The sequence below is a fragment of the Tarenaya hassleriana genome, unplaced genomic scaffold (genome assembly GCF_000463585.1).
Source record: "Tarenaya hassleriana unplaced genomic scaffold, ASM46358v1 Cleome3, whole genome shotgun sequence".
NCBI classification, from domain to species: domain Eukaryota; kingdom Viridiplantae; phylum Streptophyta; class Magnoliopsida; order Brassicales; family Cleomaceae; genus Tarenaya; species Tarenaya hassleriana.
In genome coordinates, this window is record NW_010966177.1 from 2164216 (window position 1) to 2178670 (window position 14455).

The 14455-nt window shown below is 36.2% G+C and overlaps 3 protein-coding genes across 6 annotated transcripts in view; 2 read left to right on the forward strand and 1 right to left on the reverse strand.

The window, feature by feature from the left end:
- Positions 1-8440: 8440 nt before the first annotated feature.
- LOC104818828 (S-adenosylmethionine decarboxylase proenzyme 4) lies at positions 8441-9930 on the forward strand. The gene has a single exon (XM_010548599.1). It carries the CDS (start codon positions 8500-8502, stop codon positions 9532-9534), a length of 1035 nt encoding a protein of 344 aa, XP_010546901.1. The 5' UTR covers positions 8441-8499; the 3' UTR covers positions 9535-9930.
- Positions 9931-11098: 1168 nt separating this feature from the next.
- On the forward strand, positions 11099-13115 carry LOC104818829 (probable protein phosphatase 2C 35). The gene is made up of 2 exons (XM_010548600.1): positions 11099-12703; positions 12836-13115. Exons 1-2 carry the CDS (start codon positions 11780-11782, stop codon positions 12971-12973), a joined length of 1062 nt encoding a protein of 353 aa, XP_010546902.1. The 5' UTR covers positions 11099-11779; the 3' UTR covers positions 12974-13115.
- A 493-nt stretch (positions 13116-13608) lies between these two features.
- LOC104818830 (SAC3 family protein B) overlaps positions 13609-14455 on the reverse strand; it is an 8762-nt gene continuing 7915 nt past the window's right edge. For all 4 annotated transcript variants that reach the window (XM_019203199.1, XM_010548602.1, XM_010548601.1 and 1 more), the window contains one exon: positions 13609-14455. In XM_019203199.1, the coding sequence (XP_019058744.1) occupies positions 13717-14455 (739 nt within the window). In that variant the 3' untranslated portion in view covers positions 13609-13716.

Genomic DNA, 14455 nt, shown 5'->3' on the forward strand with positions numbered 1-14455 from the left:
TATATATATATATATATATATATATATATATATATATATGTATTATATATATATATATAATACAGTTCTAATCATCATCCGGCTCAAATACTTTCCCATGCAAGTTTGAGAGAACGCAAGGGAAATAAAATAAATGCACGAGAGAAAAGCGAGTGGCCGGCAAATCACACCAAAATAACTATTTATATCAAATTACAGATAGCATATCATGATTTGTAATTGAAAATAAGAATTTTTTGTATACCGACAATTAAACTTACCGGAAATCTAAGTACCGGAAATTACATAGAAATTGGCAAAAGAAAAGCTTTGCATGGATTGTGTAGGGTAGTAAGTATATAACCGTAACGAGAATGAATTATGGAACCGTACTTGGGAAAAAAAATATGGATGTGGAGACCTTTTGACGAGGACAGAGGGTTCGGGAAGGAGGGGACATGATGGCCTCCATGTTTGCATATCCATGCTTGACCCTTCTCTCATCATCATCTCTCCAAAATTTTACAATATTAAAAGTATTTTATAATAATAGTAAATGATAAAAAGATTTAACCAAATCTCTTGAAAGTATCTCCATTACAAAAGTCTCACAATAATAATGTCTTGTTGGCTTTGCCCTAAACGACAAGCAGATGACGCATGCTTACGCCAGCACGTCTCATTATTGTGGCAACTAGCCCTCTCTTTTTTCCCTCCCAAAAAATAAAATTAAAAGTGAATAAAAAAAGGATATTTTCGGGTTTAAACGTTTATGTCAATTTGAATTTCTGTTCAGTTTATATGCAAAGTTATTGTTGAATTTTGTTCGAAGGACCTAATAATCTTTGGAAATTTTATCGGTAAAAATTATTTGGTTTATTGGTTAAATTATTTACGTTTAAATTGATAATCTGGTAAACAATAAATAATTGACCACGTACAAATTACTGGTTAGCGATTACATGGTAAAATCGTGGAATATTTTTGTTTAACAACAATTACTAGACCATAATTAAGACATGAAAAAGGGTTATTCAAACCCGAGTTTGCAATAATAATCATAAGTAACTATAAACATGGAGATATAAAATAATATATTTAATCCTCGGCAGGAATGTAAATGCAAAAGAGCATCAATGCTCTAATGAAGGCTTAAATTTATAACTTGTTTGTAGTAATTATGAATATATATATATATATATATAAATAATTTACCATAAAAATATGTGTGTGTGTGACACAACAGTAACTATAAGTACTGCTCGACATTGTAATGATTTTAAACATTATATACATACATACATATATATATATATATATTCCAGTAAGAATAATCATCGAATTTTTTTTTAAAATAAATTAAAAACTGATAAAATTGAGGAGAGAACGTTGGGGCAGAAGAATTCAATGCATACGCATATGCATGCATAATGTACTTCGCCATGGAGTGGAATGATTCTTGCGTGGAGTAACCCGAACAAAAGGGTCCATTAGATTATTGGTTCTTCTTTTATTTTATTTATTTATCTCCCAATAATTATCGTGTTTATCATAATTTACAATTGAAAAACGTAACCTTAATTTTTTTTTAAATATAACATTTACAAGCACGGGGAATGATTTGCCTCGAATACCAAAATTGCCACATCCGAACCACACACACACACACACACACATATATATATATATACACATAAATCGATATAGATTTTGGATTTGGTTTTGGGCTCGAGGCACTTCTACGCGTCTGTACTCCTCCACATGCCCTTAACTTTCCTTTCCTTTTTTATGGTAAGGTTAACCAACAACAAAATTGTACCCTTGTACCTGCAAAAATATAAGCTCAATATCCATTTCCATGCCCTAATATTTGTCCAAGTAATTGAAAAAGGCAAATCCCGTTTGAGAATTTGATATAAACTAACTAAATACGGGGTACCTTTTTTGGGGGGTAAATGTATTTTTGCATGCCTCAATTTTCTTCTATCTAAAAATATTTACATATAGGATGTAAAGCATATCCTTATTTTTCATCCACGTTTTTACCAATGAATAAAAAAATAAAATCCATCCACACATATATATGTAGTACAATTGTACTATTAGGTGTAACACAATTTGTATTATTATTTTTTTAATGTCAAATCAACTAGTGTTTTTTTTAACGTGGAATTTTAAAATGGTATAATGAATCAAAAAGGGAATGGGAATTTATTAATAATAGATTATGGGAGCATAAGCATAAGATGTCATAGTGATGCCTACACACCAAACGCAAATGGTGAGGGGCAGTGGGCCTCTTTGGTTAATTTTTGCACATTACTTGTGCGCATGATACAGTAGCACTCATATATCCTCATTAGTGCATCTTCCCCTCCTCCCCCCATATTTTTATTTATTTTTTTTTTGTTATAAAATTTTTATTTAATTTCCTCCGTCCAAAATATATAACCAACGATAATTAGATTGTATAGTCTTCAAGTACATATATATGAGGTTTATACATATATATATGTGTGTATATCATAGTTGGTATATTTTTTTGTAAAAAACTGAATTATACAAAAAAAAAAGTTCTGATATTATGTAACATTTTTTATATTTTAATTTATAAATAACATTATGTGTGCCTAGCTAATTGGAAAACCATCTTATACTCCACAAATATCTAATGTAGATGATTACAAACAGAGTATATTTAATTGATGATAAATATATTTGGTCGTTAGAACCATAATCTGAGATTAATATAGAATTATTTCTATGTCATCCAAACTCTCTAAGGAAAGTATAGCTTTTTAACCAACTTCGAATTGGATAGAAGCCCCACCAAAATAGTTTCGTATTTTGTTATATATATTTATTCCGACAAAAAAAAAGTCACAAAACTAATAACGCAAATAATTATTTTGGAATGGATATACGATGCAATGTACGTATTAAACCGGTCCAAAGACCAACCAAAATTATCAATTGGATGATCCAAAACTAACCGATTTATACTAAACCAACAAACCAATTCTAAAAAAATCAAACCGTATTCACTTTATCGTGATATATATATATATATATGTGTGTGTGTGTGTGTGTGTAAATAGTAAAGGTATTTATTGTCATACATCCACAAATCCTCCAAAAAAAAAAAAGATAGGCAACAATGTTTAGATGTGTTGTGGGGACAGAGCAGTTTCATTCGATTTCACATGAAAGAAACGCGCGCGTGAAAGCGCAAGTGGCGGCTAAGTCCAAAGAGAAAAAAAAACCCATAAGAAATGTTCGGAACAGAAACGTAGTTGTCACCCAAAGAGTGACCTAAGTAGGGACGAGATGTCCAATGGTAAAGACGCTTTTGCTGAGGAAGTGGGCCCTCCCTTGTTTGCCCTCAACTTAGGGCACACCACTTCCGATGATGTTGTGGATTCTTTGCGGGTCCCACTTTCCCGCTTTGTTGTCGGACTTCTTCTGGGGCCCACTTCTCGTGTCATCGCCACCACCATACCCTTATTCAAATGAAAATGCTCTAAATGCTCGAATTATTTATTAAACCAAAAAATTGTTTAGAAAGGTCACCACTCAACTTCCTCGATAATAAAATTGTGGGACCTCTCAACCATGGATTTTGGATAATGAAAAGTTCCACTCTTGGTTTTTCAAGCCATTTGGTTAGTACTATATACTTATCTTCATATCTAGGCATGTGTACGTATATATATAGACATACATACGTGTGTGTGTTTGTGTGTGTTATATGGATAGATAGTGGAAAATGGACAGTGCTCGCATTACCGGTTTCGCATCTCCATTAGAATCTTTGATCAGAAACAAATATGAAAACCCGTACGTTATAAAAAAAATATATATATATGAGAACCCGTACGTACAAATAGTACAAAGGAGATATTTTTTAAAAAAAAAATTGGGAATTGTAAATAATTGAAGAGGGAGAAAATCGTCCACGTAGATATATTTAAGATTTGGTGCTGCTTTTAGCGCGGGTAAAAAGTGTACTTAGAATTTGTGAGCTCGATGTGGGTATGAGACTCGTTCTTGGTGCAAGATTTGGTTCAATCATGCGGCGTTACGTATGGAAATTGTGCGGTTTGACCTTTTTTCTATAGCTTGATACATGATACATTGTATCCAACATACATATGTATATATGCCTTCAAATGCATGCATATATTGTTCCAAGAGTCCCAATTAATATATAGATTTTCAAAAGGCAACATTATGTGTTTGATAACTAAACTTGAATATATAAAGAATCGGATCGTATATAGTCAATGCTTTTATGATAATGTTATAGGATATAAGTTGATTATAATTCGATACATATGGATTTGGCCTTCTATGTATATACATACCGGATTCATTTTATGAGAATATCTCAAAAATTAAATGACGACAATTAATACAATAAAGTACCGTCAAAATCTATGGAATACGGAATATATGGTTTAACCCAATTATAGAAATTCAAATAAATAATAGAAGACTGTATATATACATACACTATATGTATAGTGAATAGGGTAGATAAATACAAAAAAATAAAATGCGTGGAATATTATTCTGTGGTGTGGGAGTGATGTAAGAGTGCATGCGCGTGCTGCACCACAGGTGGGATTGTGGTCATAATGCTCACTGCTCCTACCTAACCTTCCCTTCTTTCTTCCCCATTTTTTTTAATAATAAATCTCATTTTATTTACATTCACTACAAAAAAATCAGCAAATTCCAACGAATTTTCCAACGGATTTATCCGTTGGAAATTTTTCAACGGATTTTCAACGGTTTTCAACGGCATTTCAACGGTGATTTCCGTTAAAAATCCGTTGAAAATTTCCAACGGATATCCGTTGGAATCGCCCGTTGGAAATTTTTAACGGAATTTTCAACGTATTCAATTGAAAAAATTGGGTTGAAATTTTCCAACGGTATTTCCAACGGATATCCGTTGGAATTTTTTTTGGAAATTTAAATCCGTTGGAAATCCGTTGGAAAATTCCAACGGATTGCGGTTGGAAATCCGTTGGAAAATTCCAACGGAAAAATTCGTTGAAATTCCGTTGAAAATTCCAACGGTTTTCCAACGGACACCGTTTTCTAACGACGAAATTCCAACGGATTTATCCGTTGGAAATCCGTTGGAAACGTTAATTTCCAACGGAAATTTGGTCATTTCCAACGGATTTGCCCGTTGGAAATGACCATTTTTTTTGTAGTGATTTTCTTCATTCCATTTTTATATAATAAATAAATGCAATAATTTATCACTCGCCGCTCTGTAAATTCCATCAATCCGTCAAACTCCACCGATATATTAATATAGAAATTTATTTGTTCGGTGGACAACTCAGAGATTTATCATTCCTCAACTTCATTCTATTACCGGTATTTAATCCAATAACGCCTATGTAATGACAATAATTAAATTAACCCAAATATCAAGAGTCTTCAATGTGAATATATATATATATATATAATATGTTGATAGTTATTTGAACCCAAAGGAAAAGATATGTCATTGTTATTGTAATCTTTAAGAGAAATATCTTAAATTAAAAGCTAAGGCTAGTATATTTAGTAATGAGGGAACAATTTTAAGCGTAACAACTATCAATTATTTTCCTTTAAATAAATGTTGTCACAGATTAAATTATATTGTCATATATGTTCCCATTCGAATGCCCTTTCCCTCGTGAATTTATGCATTCAGGAGCCTTAAGTAAATATAAACATATTAATTAGAAAACATTACATATTTTTTTTAAAATTTATCAGGAAAATATGATTGGCCTTTATTTCTGCAGTGTATTTTTTCCATAATTTACCAATAAATAAAATTCTTTTTTTTTTCTAATTCACGTAGTGATGGTTGGGCTGAACCATATGTCATACCCTAGTTTTTTTTGTTGCTTTTTTCGTACCGTATATTATGTCGTACAAATGTGAAGTATCACTTCCCACAAATTTTATCCAACATTCTTGGGGTTCTATACCGTGTCGGATCTAGAGAATATTATAAATGGGGGCAAAATTTTATGCATTTAATTTTAAAGACAAATTTTACTTTTATGGGGGCAATTTAATATTTTTCTATGCAATTTTACAAATTTTCTTGGAAAATTTAACAGTTTTTTAATTAGATATATAGGGCGAGTAACCCAAAATACAAAAAAAAAATTAAAATGTATGGGGTCCACGATAAAATTCAGCAGGGGCATTAACATATTTTCACTAAAATTTTAGTAAACTTTACAATTAATATTTTAAAAAGAAAAAAATCAGTGGGGGCCAGTGACCCTCCTTGTAACGTAGATCCGCCTTCTATCTATATAGGTATTTGAGTTTCTCAACACTAGTTTTAATTGTGATGAAATTAAAAGCATAAAATTAGTTAATTAGATGTAAAGATATATGATACATATATATATGTGATGTATATACACATACAAGTGAATATTAATCAATAATTAAATAAAGTAAAATCTTGATTTTTGAAAACAATTAATTAAGACAATTTATACTGCGTATATATATCAACCACATTACACACACACACACATTTTTATCCCTGAAAAAATGGAGAATGATAATGCCGGAGTTATGTTAAGACATAAAATTGCATGAAGAATAAAAATGATGTGGAAAGTGCACTTTTTCGTTTCACGTAATGGAGCATATTCTTTCCTAATCAAATTGAAAAGAAAAATACATATAATAATTTAGTTGCCACGCCTGATCGACTTGATATTATTATTTAAATAAATATTTAATTTACTACATGATTATTGATATTTTTACGACATCCTAATATATGTATATTGATGAATGTTTTTGGCACGTCTGACCATTTGTCGATTAACTTTTGCCTTTTCTGAAATAGACAAACCCACATTTGCTAATCTCATTTCAATTCACCATGATGAAAACAGTATATCATGCATGCCATGCATATATATATATATATCGTATATGTGTTTCTTATGTATATGCACGCATAATTCGAACCAACTTATACAATGATAACAATCTATTGACGTCAGTTTGGGGTAAGGGAATATATATATAGAACCATGAAAGTCAAATCGAAAACTTCATTTTATAGATAGATCAACGACCGAAATGAAATCTTGAAACACTGACAAAGCAATTTATGGTTGAATCATTTGGGATTATAAGTTTTGTGCCCTTTTTAATTATCATCTTTAGCAAATCTCCCTTCTGTGCGTTCAAAGTTCGAAAGGACTCTCTCCTCCTTTTTTATTGTCTTTTCATATATATATATATATATTGTAGATAAGGGTATATAGACTGAAATAGTTCTGGTCAGAATGAAGAGAGTAATATATCCATGATTCCGGTTAAGACGACAGCAAGGACTCTACGTATGATTATCATATATAGTGATATATATTTTTAGAAAAATTTATTTTTAAACATATAAATATATCTTCAGTTTTTTCAACCTTGTTATCAAATCCTCGTATATTTTGCGGTTTTATCATAAGAAATATATTTAACGGCAATCCGATTAAAGTTACGAATTTCATGCACGATTTGTGTTGAAAAGAGGTGAGACAGTTTACAACATGCGTGGAAGGAGAGAAAATCGCATATCTACCCTTTAATAATTCAGCATAAATCGAGCATTCGGGGGGTGATATCATATCCATGAAATATGTATTGTAATGTGATCATCCAAATTTAATAATCTATAAGTTTTAATATTTTTAGAAAACTTTTTACGTGCATATATATGTATGTGAGTATGTGATTGAGATAATTAACTATATGATCCATTATGGGTTAACGTCGTTTGATAGACAAGGGACTAATTAATCTTAATGTTTGAAGCAGACACTTGTTCCACTACCTTCCGAAATCTTTTGTGTCATGTCGACACTATATGTATATATATATATATATATATATGTGTGTGTGTGTGTGCATTTACGCATATATTATAATATTTTTGTGAGCTTAGTGAAAACAGGCCTTTATTGGCATGATGAGTCGTACGTAATGGGTGATTGGAGCCAGCATGAGAGAGACTAAGTGGCGAACGAAGAACAAGACAGCATTCGACCAAAAAAAAAAAAAAAAAAAAAAAAAAAAACCAGAAAATCCGTTTCATGTTCTTTGTCCCGATGATGAAACCCTAAACTCGCTGTCTCACAAATTTAACAGAACACAAAAAAAACACACACACTTATATATGATCACATGTACATACATAAATACACACACACACACACACATATATCTCATCATCTTTCTCGCCTCATTATGCCTGCAATCATGATTCTTGGTCTCTTCACCCGCATGCCCCCTCGCTCTCCTCTCTACCTCTCCAAACCCCTCCTATAAATACCACAATTCTCTCTCAGCCATAACCAGTACCTCTCTCTCTCTCTCTCCACATATCCACATTTCTCTTCGGCTTTCATCATCCGCACTTACATATACCTCCTCTCTTCTGCTCTGTTCGATATTTCCACGTTCTTCTGTTCACTAATGGCGGTTTCCGGGTTCGAGGGTTTCGAGAAAAGGCTCGAGCTCCGATTCTTCGGAGACGATCCGGTGTCCAACGCCATGGGACTCCGACTCATCGACTTCGAATCGCTCGACGAAGTGCTACACGCCGTCCAGTGTACGGTCGTCTCCGCCGTCGCAAACCGGAGCTTCGACGCCTATGTTCTGTCCGAATCAAGCCTCTTCGTTTACCCGACCAAGATCATCATCAAGACATGTGGCACAACTCAACTCCTCAAATCGATCCGACCCATGATCCGTCTTGCACGAACCCTCGGCCTTGCCTTACACTCGTGCCGATACTCGCGCGGCAGCTTCATCTTCCCCGAGTCTCAGCCTTTCCCTTACACCAGCTTCAAAGACGAAGTCGTTTACGTAGAGGAGAATCTCCCCAAATCGCTCCGTTACCGTAAAGCATCGGTTATGCCCTCTACCGACCCCTCACGTGCTTGGCACGTGTTCACTGCGAGCGTTGACTTGGTCCCGACCTGCGAGCCGATCGTCTTCGAGGTCTGCATGACGGAGCTCGACCGCGTCCTTGCACGCAGCTTCTTCAGACGGAAAGGCGAAAATGCCAAGAACAGCGACGCCGCTGGGAAGGAGATGACGCGGCTCAGCGGCATAAATGCGATTAACCCAAACGCGTTTATCTGCGATTTTGCGTTTGACCCTTGCGGTTACTCCATGAACGGCGTCGATGGCGACCGTTACTCCACCATCCACGTCACGCCCGAGGACGGCTTCAGCTACGCGAGCTTCGAGTGCGTGGGGTCAGTGTACGACTGCGGAGAAGATGACGTAGCGGAAGTCCTGAAGCGTGCGGTGGAGGTTTTCCGACCGGGTAATGTCTCAATCTCGACAACCTACGGCGGAGATGGGTACAGTCACGAGGTGACGAAGCGCGTGGAGCGCGTGTTGAGTAAGAAACTTGGGCTCAAGTGTCGCAGTCGCCTGATGGACGAGTTCCCAGGATCGGGGACGGTCGTGTATCAGACATTCACGCCTCGCCGGAAATAGAGTGCGTCACCGGAAAAAATGGCGATGAGGGAGAGAACGAAACAGGGGGGAAAAAACAGAGGAGAACGGTTAGGGAAAAATTAGGGTGGGGGAACAGATGAGGTGATGACGTGGAGGAAAATGATTGGTTGACTAAAGGTTGACTTGGGTGAGAAGATAAAAGTGGGAACATATGATAATGCGCCCCACTTGGGCATGTCACGCCTAAGCATTTTTGAGGTTCAGTGTGTAGAATTTTTAGTGGGATGGTAAAAAAAAAAACAAGTTGGCTCTTTGTTTTTCCTCTTTTTTTTTTTCTTCTTTTTTTCGTTTTTTTGTTTCGATTTCCCGACGTTTATATTATTTTTTTTCTCCTTTTCTATATTTAACTTTTATTAATATCGATTATCTTTTATCTTCGACGCTTTAAATTTCACATAAACGTTATAATCGAATGAAAAATATAATAACAAATTAATTTTAATTATATAAATTTATTGTATTTTTTTTTTGTTTTACGACGAGGAAACTTATTTCTACGTGAATAATCAATAATTTATCGTGCAAATAGAATATAACAATGAATCTAGTCAATATATATATATATATATATATATATACGCTTAAACAAAGAACTGATTTCTGAATGAATGATATCGAATATTCCTTTTTTTTTTAAATCTATTTTCCATATGTGATTTTCAATAATATCTGCAATTAAGGGTAAATGATTTATTTATTTATTTTGTTGTATATCCGTACACTATAAATTGATGTCAATCACTGTTGGTAAATATTTTCCGTTTAAAATAAATGCAAGCTTTGAAAATGTAATATTAAAAAAAAATCGTGGGGGCGTAATGATAATTCAGTTTTGACCCTAAGCTAAAACACGAGTCCAAATGTTTTGTTTAATTATTTTAATTAAGCTTAAGTTAATATAATTAATTGATTTCTCTAATGTTCCAGATATCAGAAAATACGGTGCACGTGACAATAATTGGCTCACGATATTGACGTGGCGAAAAGTGATTCGCTTTGTCAGTGTAAAGTGGGCACTTACACTGCCCACTACGAATCTCACTCTCGTGCCTTTTTATTTATTATTATTATTATTTTTTTTGTTAATGTTATTATTATTATTATTATTATTATAATTAATTAATGTGTATATGTATGTATCGTTTACCGACACATTTTTAACTATCCGCTAATAGTGTTAATAATTAGAAATGTAATAATGTTATGTACTATGTAGAATGCTATTTCGTGTAATGGTCCATGTATTAGTTATCAAACTCTTATTTTATTGGTTTTAAAAATATATATCTATATTATTCGCACATTTTAAAATATTTTTTCTATATAGATATGTTAGTGAGTTGGATTTATTATTGTTTTATTATTTGGGTAGTGATGAAATGGGCTTGGAAGTGAAAAAGGCCCAATAAAGCCCGTTTTAAGCCCAATTAGGAAATTGAGTTGAGCGGATTCGTTGAGGGGAAATCAACACGAATGTCTTTTATTGGGAACAGAGATTTCGATTTTCGCAATATTATATAGATTTTGTTTTGGGTTTTTGGCGTTTGTGCGCAGTGGTTCTGCAGAGGCCAGCCCACGCGTGTTCTCCATCCGTTGGATTGACATCTTGTCCCCTCTCTCTCTCTCTCCTCACATTCTTCTTCGAAGAAATTCCTCTGCTTGGCTTTTAGGGTTTCTCGAATTTTGTCACTTTTCTCTCGAAAGGGTTGACGGACTAACCCTTTTCGGAAGGTAAGGGAAGAGACGAGGGAGGAGGAGACGGAGACGAAGACGAAGACGGAAAGGATACGTGGAGGTTTCTGTTTATTATTTCGAAACTTACGATTCTGGGTTTTTTCCATTTCGCCTCTCGTGTTTTTTTCCCCGTATCTTCGTTTTCTTCATCTGGGTTGTTTTGTACTTGTCCTGATTCTCGTTTGCTCTTCGATTTCCGGGTTAAACTGTTTCGGCAAAAAACAAAGAAGATTCTGGTTTCGGGTCTAAATTTCGTATTGATTCCTTCCTTCTCCTTTATAATTTTGCCGCGGAAACATGTATCCTGCAAAACCCTTCAGCCTTGGAGGCACCATTGTTGAATTTGAGGAATACCCATCTCTTCCTTTCCCTCGAAGTTGCTTGTTCATATAGAAACAGAGCCGTTGGTAATCCTTATTTTCATCTGGGTATTCTGGTGAACGCTTTGATTTTGCGTTGAGCATTCCCCCGATCCTGCGTAAAAAAAAACATGGGTTGTGTTCATTGCAAGTGTTGTAGCCGTTACCCTTCGTCATCGTCTGACGGAGATTCTAAGAATTACGGAGAAGCCGAGGAGTACAATGCTGACAAGGGAAAAGAGGCTGTCGTGCAGAGACCACTAGTGTCAGTTCATGTTCCTTCGCACAACTTCGATCTGCTGTGTTCTGTACTATCGCAGAGAGGTTACTACCCTGATTCGCCTGATAAGGAGAATCAAGACACTTACTGCATCAAGACTCAGCTCCAAGGTAACCCAAATGCCCATTTCTTCGGTGTATTCGATGGCCATGGCGTTTTTGGTGCGCAGTGTTCGAATTTCGTCAAGGAAAGGGTTGTGGACATGCTTTCAGAAGACCCCGTCTTGTTTGATGATCCAGAAAAAGCCTATAAGTCTGCTTTCCTTAGGACGAATGAGGAGTTGCATGATAGTGATATCGATGATTCGATGAGTGGTACCACAGCCATTACCGTTCTTGTCGTTGGGGATAAGCTGTATGTCGCCAATGTAGGTGATTCAAGGGCGGTTCTTGCTGTTAAGGATGGGAATCGGATTCTGGCGGAGGATTTGTCGTATGATCAGACGCCGTTTAGGAAAGATGAATGCGAGAGAGTGAAGTCGTGTGGGGCTAGAGTTCTTAGCGTTGATCAGGTGGAAGGGCTGAAGGATCCCAATATCCAAACGTGGGGGGATGAAGAGAACGAAGGCGGGGATCCACCGAGACTGTGGGTTCAGAACGGAATGTACCCTGGTACTGCATTTACGAGGAGTGTGGGAGATAGTACAGCCGAGGATATCGGAGTCATAGCCGATCCAGAAGTGTCAATGGTTCATCTCTCGCCTAACCATCTGTTCTTTGTCGTTGCTAGTGATGGCATCTTCGAGTTCCTTCCAAGCCAGGCTGTTGTAGATATGGTAAGCCAAAAACCCTTTACAGATTTCATCGTATTCTGTTCGAATCAGGATGGTCCTGGTTCTTTAGAAATGAGATGTTGTTTATGCATGATCATGGTGCAAGTTTTCCACAATGTCGTTCTTGAACTGCAGGTGGCGAAATATGCAGATCCACGGGACGCATGTGCTACGGTTGCAGCCGAATCATACAAATTGTGGTTGGAGCACGAAAACCGTACAGATGATATCACAGTTATCATTGTACAGATCAAAAACCTGTGTAACGCTTGAAATGGATTGTGTGTTCTTCTTCTCAGCTCCCTTGCCTGAGATTCTGTTAAATGCCAAGATCCATCTATTACTACAATTTACAAGTACTATATGCTCGGGATGATGAGCCCCTTTTATATTCGAAATCCGGCTTTTTATTGTATTCAACTGGTGCGGTATTTGCATTTTTCGGCATGCTTGTTGCAGGTAAAGGTAAAGAACATAGGACGCAGATGGGGAGAGAAGTGTTCTCACGTTCAACATGGGTGAAGGATCTTACGTGCAGGAATGAATCTATTTGATCATTTTATATTATTAATTTATCGTCTTATCCGGACTTTACAGGAACTGGGCTTTTGTATCATCGAATAGTGTTGGGTCAATGATTGTTTTCATGGGCGGTCACTTTGCATCACCTTGGGCTTGTTACGTCTCCCTATTTTTTTTTTTATTTGAGGAAAAAAACCAGAAAAGATTGATGAACTCATGATGGAAAATGTAATAAATCCTATGATTATTACCCTTTGTCTCAAACATACAGAGATCTCTCATCTCATCGTCCGTGTCTGCCACATACGGATTTAGGGTTTAGTTTCCTCTTCTGATTCCGACAACAACATACGGCAGTGTCTCTTGTACGGTTTTAATACTGAATCTAAAAAGTTGGAAGATTCGTTGAGAAAAGCTGCAAGATTTTGGTATTTGGATTAATAAAATGGGAAATAGAAAGAAAAAGAAAAAGGGAAGAGCAGACAGCGTAGGAATCAGAAGTAAATGGAGAGCTTGTCATCTATGGAGTTCTGTAATATGTTACACTTCTCCAACAGCTCCCCTAACCTATCTTCTCCCTTCAAACCCTTTTCCACTTCCCCCCTCATCGTCCCGTCATCTTCCCGAGCCTCTTCCCGATCCATCGATTCCACTGCAAACACGTCGTCCCTTCTCGGAGACTCGAAAAGCCTTCTGCATAATTCTGTAGGTTCGTCCATGTCGGTATCCTCCTGGGCTTCATGATTCAATAATGGCAGAGGAGACTTGAGAGGGCCATAACTCACTTGGATCATCTCATCAAGCAATGGAAGGCTAGGCGGAGAAGACTGGCGTAATGTAGATGTATCTTCATCTACGTATTTATCCACGTAGCTTGAAGCTGACATTCGTATATCGGACTCCAGCACGTATGCTTGTGATGATGGATTGAGTAAACCCATCAGCCTCCAATTGAATATTCTCTGGAAGATACCAACCCATCTCGGGATTATACGGAAAGCCAAGTTGTGGAGTTCAAGTCTCGTGTTTCTTTGCACCATCACCCGAGCCTCTTTTGCTGCTAGTGTTTCCCCCATTAGATTGCTTGTCTGTGTTAAGTAGTCGATTACGCAGCTCTCGAGCCGTCGCGTCTGGTTCACCACCTCTGCGCCAGGGGCACATCCAATGGTTAACCACGTCAAATCTTCATGAAAAGATGGGAGCTTACAGTTCTCGAGCGCATATTTGAGCGGT